This window comes from Arachis hypogaea, chromosome 4, assembly GCF_003086295.3.
Source record: "Arachis hypogaea cultivar Tifrunner chromosome 4, arahy.Tifrunner.gnm2.J5K5, whole genome shotgun sequence".
NCBI lineage: Eukaryota > Viridiplantae > Streptophyta > Magnoliopsida > Fabales > Fabaceae > Arachis > Arachis hypogaea.
The window spans coordinates 127,454,391-127,464,167 of NC_092039.1; the positions used below are offsets into that span (position 1 = coordinate 127,454,391).

General features: G+C 33.4%; 2 protein-coding genes across 3 annotated transcripts; one reads left to right on the forward strand and one right to left on the reverse strand.

Moving 5' to 3' along the window:
- The first annotated feature begins 704 nt into the window (after positions 1 to 704).
- On the forward strand, positions 705 to 3,330 carry LOC112798169 (uncharacterized). Of its 2 annotated transcripts, none has more exons than XM_072234142.1 (2): positions 705 to 878; positions 1,378 to 3,330. In XM_072234142.1, the coding sequence occupies exon 2, from the start codon at positions 1,918 to 1,920 to the stop codon at positions 2,797 to 2,799; it is 882 nt and encodes a 293-aa protein (XP_072090243.1). In that variant the 5' UTR covers positions 705 to 878; positions 1,378 to 1,917; the 3' UTR covers positions 2,800 to 3,330. The 2 variants fall into 2 exon arrangements, with proteins under 2 accessions (XP_072090243.1, XP_025697162.1); XM_025841377.3 differs by lacking the exon at positions 705 to 878 and having other exon boundaries at positions 1,350 to 2,778; positions 2,949 to 3,330.
- A 2,222-nt stretch (positions 3,331 to 5,552) lies between these two features.
- On the reverse strand, positions 5,553 to 8,312 carry LOC112744878 (geranylgeranyl transferase type-1 subunit beta-like). Its single transcript, XM_072234141.1, has 11 exons — positions 7,975 to 8,312; positions 7,729 to 7,804; positions 7,589 to 7,647; positions 7,361 to 7,500; positions 7,202 to 7,257; positions 7,043 to 7,119; positions 6,890 to 6,935; positions 6,599 to 6,720; positions 6,453 to 6,520; positions 6,295 to 6,382; positions 5,553 to 5,927 (listed from the first exon to the last, which is right to left on the reverse strand). Exons 1-11 carry the CDS (start codon positions 8,164 to 8,166, stop codon positions 5,778 to 5,780), a joined length of 1,074 nt encoding a protein of 357 aa, XP_072090242.1. The 5' UTR covers positions 8,167 to 8,312; the 3' UTR covers positions 5,553 to 5,777.
- Positions 8,313 to 9,777: the final 1,465 nt, after the last annotated feature.

Genomic DNA, 9,777 nt, shown 5'->3' on the forward strand with positions numbered 1-9,777 from the left:
GCACCTGTATTTCCCATATCCGAGTTTAACACCACTTTTGTTTCCATGTTCAAATTAAAAAGTGGCTTAAGCGTTTGCTTAAACTAGTGTCAGGAATTCAAATTCCGCCTTGTGCATATAGTAAACCATTAGTTAGAGAAATTCTTTATGGAGATCAGATCCGCGACAAATTAGTTTTTGGTCTATCCAATCAAAGGATACCATGGGTAACCAAACCAAAAAGAGAATTACTACTCATAAATAAAATAAACCAAATAATATAAAACCTCTTAACAGGCTCATTCTGACAGCATAGGGTTTTGTGGCCCATCTTCATATTAATTTAGGGTTTACAAATGTGATGAGGCAATTAAGATGCAGACTCCAATAATTAATTAATTGATTGCCAAATGACAGTATCTTCATTTATTTAATTTGTTGATTATCATCAGAATAATAATAAGAGCAATGACAAAAAATATTGCTTCATCCTGAAATCTAATAATCACCAAGTCAAAACAAAAATCATGCAAGAAGAAAAAAATAAAATTCAACCAATGTCATGATTAAACTTCCAAAAACCGAAAGAGATGTGGTAGACTTTCAGATATGGAATCATTGTCCCTCCAAAATTGTCAGTAGAGTGAACCAACAAGAGTCATGGGGGGTGAAAATTGTGAAAACCCTCCCTTATTTGAAGGATCTTACATACATTTTATAAGCTTATAAAACTTTATATTATAACATGTTACATGTAATGACATAAATTGACATGTCACTTTCCTCTTATTTCTGACCCCATGTGAGTGTCTCTTGAAGGAAGAGACCCCCCAACCGTGAGCCAGCACAGATTCATGCTCATCTCCCTCCCTTGCCTGAAACAGTGTGAGGCGAATTTGGTAACTGTCTCAACATAGAAATATAAATAATAAAAGGTGAAAACTCATGTACAGTCGACTTCACGTGAAGTTGATAGTTGAGAGCCGTTAGATGATTTGACTAATTTGACTAAATTTTCATCTAATGACTTTTCGCTATCAACTTCATGTAAAATCAACTGCACTTGAGTTATCACCATAATAAAATATAGTAAAATTTCAGGTACAGTTAACTTCATGTGAAGTTGATAATTGAGAATTGTTAGATTACAATTTAGTCAAAGTTGTCAAATCATTTAACGACTCTCAACTATCAACTTCACATGAAGTTAACTGAGGTTTTATGTAAAATATTTAGTCGTCTAATTAAGAATCGCACTCACTTGACCTGATCTAACAAGATTTTTCTTTTTTACTATTTTTAGGACTTGAATGTGAGAATTTCGGTTAACATTTAAAAAGACCAAAATATCCATCATTTGGACTAATTTGGTTTTGATTGTTATATATTTTTTTGTAGCTCCTGGTTTTTATGAACCTCTCTACACTCCACAAAGTGGTATTTTATGGGTGAAGGGGATCTTTCTTTCACTTCTCACCATCTATTTGTTAATCTTTGTGATGGGACTAATCCATATGATATATGAGGGTGCTTAATCTTCTTAAGTGGAGTTAAAGCTAAAGGCTACTATTGGAGCTCATGCTTATGATTTGCAAGTGTTGCTTTCAATAAAGAAAGAGAAAGAGAGAAAGAATGTGCTTTTTGGTTGGCCCTTTTAGCATATTGGTGTTCTTTTGGGGGAGGCTTTAGCAATTTGCAACTAAGGTTTGTTGTTATTATGTCAAAGCTTTATTGGTAGGGAGGAGAATGTTATGTGGATAAAATAATAATATTACATTGAAACTCTAGTACTTGTATTCTCTCTGTTGAATTTGAGGTTTTGATTTGGTTGTATTTATAGTGCACATGTTCTGTTTGATGTTTTGTTTTCTCTGGATTGAGGTTTGAGGTAAGTTGCAAGAGTTGTTGTGTTTCAATGTGATTTTTTGAGGGTCAATAATGAAATCTTTGAGTAGTGTAGGTCTTGGTTTGAGCATTGTTTTCTGTTGCCTCTTGTTAGCTTTGGTAGCTGAAGTTTACTATTTGTTATGGTGGAAGAAGAGGATAACAACCAATAATAGAGAGATTGAGAATCATAACTATGGCAACCCTTTCAAAGAGCTTTTATATATGTTTTGTTGGAAGAAGCCATCACCATCAACATTATCATTATCATCATCATCTTTGAGGCACAATACAGGTTTCACTTGTTCTTCAATGAGTACCAGTGACACCCTTGTTCATGACCCTGAATCACAAACTAACAACAAAGAATTTCACTTCAAACCCTTTGGTGAAGATGCTGAGTACATGAGGCAACAAGAGCTATTAGGCCCTCCAAGATTCTTGTTCACAATAGTTGAAGAATCAAAGGAAGATTTAGAATCTGATGATGGAAAATCTAAGGGAAAAGGTTCAAGAGGTAGAAGCTTAGGTGATTTGCTTGTTGTGGAAACACCATATTTGACTCCTAATGCATCTCCATCATTCTTCACTCCTCCTTTCACTCCAAGTAGTCCTTACAACCAGCATGGATTCAATCCTCTTTTCGAGTCCACAACTGAATCCGAGTTTAATAGGATTAAGTCGTCACCTCCTCCAAAGTTCAAGTTCTTGCAAGAAGCAGAAGAGAAGCTTAGAAGAAAGTTACAAGAAGGTGAAAACAATAAGGGAAATAATAATGTAGATGAGGTTGATGATTGTTCCACGATGACAACCATTGTTGATAAGAAAACAGAAAGAGAGGTTAACAACCATTCTCATCATCATAATCATCATCATCATCATAATCTACCACAGCACCATTCAAGCTCTTCACAGGTACTTCCCTTAGCTTCTTGAATCTTTGACATATTTCCACAGGAAGAGACCATCTAACACCAAAGTTCTGTCAATCAAACTAGAGGGAGTTTCTCTTTTCTTTTTCTTTCTTTTTCTTTTTCTCATTAATCTCTCTAATTACATTGTGATGAATTCCACTTTGTTTTTAGATTTTGGAATTTGTTTCCTCCACTGTTGAGTTGTTTTGGGATGCAGTTAAAACTCAATCTGCTATGCCAGTTGTTCAATGTACTCTGAACGTTACAAAGTATTTTCTGCCCAGAAAAGGTTTAAAGGTGGGACTAATGCAATTGGGAAATTATGGGGTTGCTTTATTTTATTGAATTTCCATTTTCCTAATGTAGCTGACATTGTAATTACTAATATTATTGTTATTGTTATTATTATTAATATTTTTTTAGTGATCAGATGGCCCAACTCTTCCATTCATGTAGCTGTCTAAAGGACACTGATGGAATTGTTGCAGAGTCTTTGATATTTTTTCCCCTTCACTTTAATACAAGCTTGTGAATGAGACATATCTTATGCCAACATTGTCCAATGCTTGTCATGTTTTTCTGCTTCCTTGTCCTGAGTTTTGGCCACTAAACTTCTAAGATAAAAGTAATATCTACTAAGCTACTAAATTTGACACAAGTGATAAAAGATTAAAATGACAAAGTTACAAGGTATAGTCATTCATGTGTCTACTCTTAGTAGCTTAAGTTTTTAGTTTCATGACATAGTATCAAAAATTCTATAACCAAAAGGCCTAAAGTTCGATTCTTGTTAATTCCTAATAGAAAATTTTAGTACGAGACAAATGAAAAGAAGAAGAAAACTTATGCAAGTTTTACGCAAATCCAAAAGAGACGTGTTAGAAATATAGTTATTCATGTGTCTCCTCTTATTAACTAAAAGTTTTTGGAGAAGTAGTTTTATCTATCGCGCGATCAAAATCACCGAAGTATCAAGGATGAAATTGTAGTTTGAGACATTGAAAAATAGTTACATTATTACATACATGGTTAATGTGCACAATGCACAGGACTTAGGGTAGAACCACTTGAACTAAGTGACAAATTTGGTAAAAGAGAGACACTGCTTTTTGTGGCTTTTTGCTAAACAACAATGGGATGCAGTTGCCCCGTGAATATGTCGCGTGGGTCATGAACCGAAAGGTGCACCTCTCTCTCTAACCCCACCATCACATTGAAGAATCATCACAGGTCAGAATAAAGAATAAAATATGGCTTTAGAGACATAACTTTTCATGGACCCTTTTTTCTGTGTTGCATGCCAATTGCCAAAGGTAAAAGATTAATGCTAGATAGTCATTATTATTTCTTAGAATTTGTCAAAGTGTGACAAGTTGAAGGAGTAAAAGACTAGTAAACTACCCACAAATTCCAAAGTAAAATATACTATTCACTGCTACATTATTTTAGCAAAACTTTTACACAATAACAAAGTCTTATCCTATTAAATAGAGTCAGTTACATAAATAACAAACGATATTATTAAGTTCTATCATATATCATGTCTACAATGAGATTATATAAATGTATATGGTTAAAATAACAAAATATTGGCCTAATTAACCTCTATTGTAACTTTATAAATGTATGTTACTGTGGTTATTGTGAATGACTGAAAGGGTGATTTTTCATTTTTTTGGATGTTGAATAGTAAAAAGGGAGTAAAGTAGAGGTTAATCCTTAGCTATATCTTATGAGAATATTCTGACCTTTTCTCCCCTCAAGATTCCTCAGTAATCAAATTAAAAGGTTTCTTTATCTTGTCAAGAGCAGCTTTAGTTGATGTTTAATATTATGGTGAAACTTTGGAGTTGAAAAAATATGTATATATCTGCAAAATGATGGACAAAATATCCAAAGTACTGTAGCCCTATGCAGTATGGACAGCTGAAATTTAGAAGGATGTGACAAAAGTCATAAAAACATAATGCAACAAATTTTGTAGAATACTTGACAACCTTGAATGAAAGAAACAAGAATCATAATGCACTCACAACATTATAAAACAGTGGCTCCTTTGTATTTATTCTTGAAAATTTTGTTTATTTATTTTCTCTCTCATACACTAAGCCTATTTCTTACGTATCTCTTTAAACTGATACAATAAGGACTAATTCTTCGCAGATCTGAGATCTATTTAAGGACTTGTCGCTTACCTATACGCATTATCTGATGGTAGAAAAGTGTGTCGACTTAGTATCAAATAAAGTAAATACGAAAAATACATTTCTTTATCAGTTGATTGAGATGCTTTGTCATGTATACAGCTGACCAAAGGTTCCAGGGTATGGTGGTGCAGAGTGGCAATGAGATGGAAGTTCCCATCTTCTCTGTGTTTATATGTATGTATGCTATAAGACATCAATAAAAACAACTACTACCACCCCCCTTTATTCTAGTAGATGCTTATATTCATCAAACCAAGTCATATTATCATGTCATAACTCATATTACGGTTCAACCATAAAAGACATGAAGAAAGAATATGAGAATATCTCACATGATACACCCCTTCATTTTGGTCTTGTTTGAGAACCACAAAAGACTCCAAAACATTTATGCTATTTTCGAACTGAATTGTAATTGTACTACTCTCATAATACATTTGTTATTTGATATTAATTTTGATGTACTGATAAGTATAAAGAATTTTACACAATCATCCAACAAGATTAGATGATTTTTGAAGTAGTAAATTTGAAAATTAGTTACTTTTACTAATTTGACAATAAATAATTGGTTGTTTGAAAAATTAAATTCTTGTTATTTATATAAATAAATTTTAAATATAGTTCAATTAGTCATGCACAATTTCACATCACACCAAATGGGATAATTAAACTTCACCTAACTATGAAAGCTTCATACAAAAGGCATCAATTTCTATTGGAAAAAAGGCAGTGACCAAAACCAATGCAAACACACTTAACCCCAAGAGAAAATATTTAAACATCTGTGAAGTTAGAGTCCCTTTGCAGCTGTTTCAGTGATTCCAAGTTCAGAACAAAGTGACTTCAAGCCAGATTCTTTCAACAAGCTGAATGCAGCGAATCCATAGTAGGAGTGGTACAAGTCTGGAAATTCTCCAGGAAATTTACTGAAACCACCATACTGTTGAAAAACAAATGTATATGCATCAAAATATGAGTTTCAGAATTAGTCCAAATAAGCCTAAGAAAACTTTAGTAGTCACTCAAGCAAACCAATATATCGGTATCACATATTCCACCTCATTTCGTAATAGAAAAGAAATGTCTGATCTTTTCTAGGTGAATTCCAAATCCGATATGAACTAGGCATTTCTTTTTCCATATAAAACTATACAACAAAATTCAAGGTTAACTTGAATCACTGCCACTACAGTTCTCTTTGCTTTCATTTCCTATCATTTTTATGATACATAATATACTTAGAAGATTCTATTTCTCCCTAAAATCTTAAACACACTACACAGCAAAGAGAGATGTAATTGCAGTACCTTATATTGACAGGTAAGCAAAAATCTGCGTAGAGCTTTGATGTCGACAAAGTCATCTGCCCCCAGAATCTTTAAAACAGCTCCAAGCCTAACCAAACACATGCTGAATTATCAAGGCTCTGGTGATATACACGTTACAAATGATCAGACCTACTTACCAAAATGCATAACATGTATCGGTAGTTTTATTTGTTCTACCCTGAAATCCACCGTCCATTCCCTGCCGCTGAAAAGGAACACAGAACTACTGAATCTTGATTACAAATGAATACAAATATGAAGATTGTAGATGAGGACTACAAACCTGCACGATCCAATCTAGAAGTAATGGAACATCTATCAAAGAAGAAGCACAACTTGAAAGAAGATTATCTTCGATGAATCCCATTAACCGGAGAGATGCAATTGCACAATAAGTTGCACCGCCTGAGTCACTAAAACAGGTAATGTTGATAAATATAGTTTAAGAAATAATAAACATATAAACTATGGATGAATACCAAACTCTTGTCATGACTACTGAGTACAACAATATTGCAGTAGACCTTATTGCGAGTGAATCACATCTAAATTATGAGAAAATAATCCAACTCACCGTGAGATTCCGCACCAGGTACTAATCCAAAGCCTCCATCATAAGACTAGAAAGAGTGAAAGACATCAAATTTATGTTCATACAATATAGCGCACATGACATAAATATATACTAAATTTCATTTTCATTCTTAGGTGATGCATCTCCACAAACCTGGCAATTCAATATGTAATCTTTGGCTTTCTCCTTATCCATGCCACTCCAATTGTCCAGCATGAAACATATGGCAGCTGCACACAGTCATTAATTAAGATCGCCATTATTTACTAATTAACTAACTAGAATCACCACTTCATGTCTTTTCTCTCTTACCTGCGCAGTATACAAACCTAAGATCTGTTTCACCCCCAATATGAATAGCCATAAAACTGTCAACAGATATAAAAATCTCAGGAATAATAAGTATCTGAATTAATCATACTACTGATATGACCATTGCATAAGCAAGCATAAAGAGCTTCAAATCCATACCTTCCATCAGGTTGCTGAAGGTTCCTCATTGAAGCCAACATTAATTCAGAATCAACATTGGACAAATCATAGCCAACAATCTTCAATATCGCTAGGGCACAATAAGTACTTGCCAAGTAACTATGGTTGTGAAGCAAAACCTTCAAGTAAACAAAAGGATTCTTCATCAACAGCTAAAAAAGTTTGAAAACAATAAGCTTTTTCTCAAATTCCAACAATTTTCGTTACCCCATTATCATCCGGAGGAAATTGTGAAGTTCTGGAACCATGAAAGCCATAGAATTGCCCTGCAAAAAATCCCTTCAAATAGGTATTTAAAAAAAATTCAAAATTTGGAGGTCAAATTCAGCTAAAAATTGTATCCCCACCATTGTTGGGGTCAGTTTTGGTTCCAGGATGAAGTTGGAAGGACAAAACCCAATCAACAATTGCATCTTTCTCGACCTGAAATAGCCTCAAGGAATAAAAAAGGTATTTTTTTTTCTTCCATAATTAAAAAACAGAACTTAGAGCTTAGAAAAAGGGAAGAATGAATAATGTGACAGTGTTACAACATAAAACAAGATATCAAAGACTATGTTAATGTGTTAATATTATGGAAAATATTATGTTACCCTATTGAGAGAGTTGAGGATGTCGAGGGAAGAGATGACAAAGTAAGCGAGGGTGAGATGGTTGATCTCTTGAGACTCATATGGAGATGGGAGCAAGTGGAACATCAACTCTGCAAACGTGTTATGAAGATCCATGTCCATGATAGTGTTTGATAACTCCGACTTTGGTGATGATTCTTCTGTTGAATCCATGGTTAATAAACTCAAACTTAAGAAAGAGTAAGGTCCAAAAATAAAAAACTGAAGAGAAAGTTAATGTTGACGAATATATGCTTAAAAAGAGTGGAAACATGGTGTTATTATTAAAGGTACAATTAATTATCCTAAAAGAAAAGTATATTATGAAAAAAAGAGGTGCATTACATAATATGATAGAGAACATATAATTAAACTAACCTATCTTGATGCTAGTTATTTACCAAAAATAATAGACAATAGTAAAATTGGACATTACTTTCTGAATTCAATTTTAAATTTAAATGAATTTTATTTGTATTATTTTCTTTACATATTTGTATTATGTTTGAATTGGGAGTGGATCCTCTCCAATGAATAAAAAACTGGATGGTGTGCAGTGTTTAATCTAACCATTCATCACATTCTCTCTCTTATTTATTTCTGGTCCCACTATTAAAATCAAAGGTGAGAGATTGCACTGTATTTTGTCTAATCGTTGAAAAAACTGGAGAGGATCCATTTCCGTTTGAATTCTAGATTTTTACCTGAAAAATTATCTAACTTTACTTTGACAATTTAAATTTAACTGAATTTTATATACCCGTTTTGTTCTTAAAAAAATGATTGATTTGTTAATTTTGATTTTTTTTTGTGACTGAAATAAATTAAACAAAGAAAAACAAAACAAACAAAATAAAGAACTGCTTAAATAAAGGGACAGTCCCGTTCAAGACTACTCTTAAACTCCTCCTAAGGTGAAAGAAGTTCCACATGCGAAAGTTGTAACTTCATCGCCATCTTTGCCATAGTATCTGCCACCGTGTTTGCATCTCTCATAATCAAACGAAAGTCAACCCGCCAATTCCAATGCATGATATCTCTTATTTTGAGCACCAGTGGATCAATAAACCCAAAACCATCTTGAGTAACAAGATTAAATGCTTCCACACAATCCGTCTCACAAATAACATCTCGTTGACCCACATCCCAAGCTAACAGATATCCTCTCCAAATAGCAAATAATTCTCCTTGAAGAATACTATTACTCTCAATCATTCCCAAACACCCCATTTTGACAGCTCCCATTACAATCTCTAATAACACAAGCAAAACCAACACTATCACCCCAACCAAAATAACTAGCATCACAATTAATCTTAAAAGTACCAATAGATGGGGGATTCCAAAAACCATTTAGAGTAGAGGAAAGGGACATACGTTGTAATTCAAAAATATTTCTAAGCTCCAGTTAATGCCAGACAAATCACTTTTTCCGAAGGCCAAGTTTCATGGGATTAAAGATGTCATTATTCCTTACTCGCCATATCCACCAAAGTCCCGAAAAGAACTTGAACGGATGCTCTCTGCTATGATACAAGAACTAGTTCTTCAAATCCAAAGGATGACAAGAAATATCCAACCTATGCCAGACAAGCTGAGCTTTGGACAATCCCGAATACAATGTAAAATCGATTCCTGGCTAGAAAGACATCTTTAATTTTGATTTAAGAATAAAATATTATTTTTACATTTAAAAATTCAAAATAATGACTAATTTTTTTTTATTAAAGATAAGGATACTCAAACTCGCAATTTTTAAGTGAGTATAGAAAAATTATGTCATTT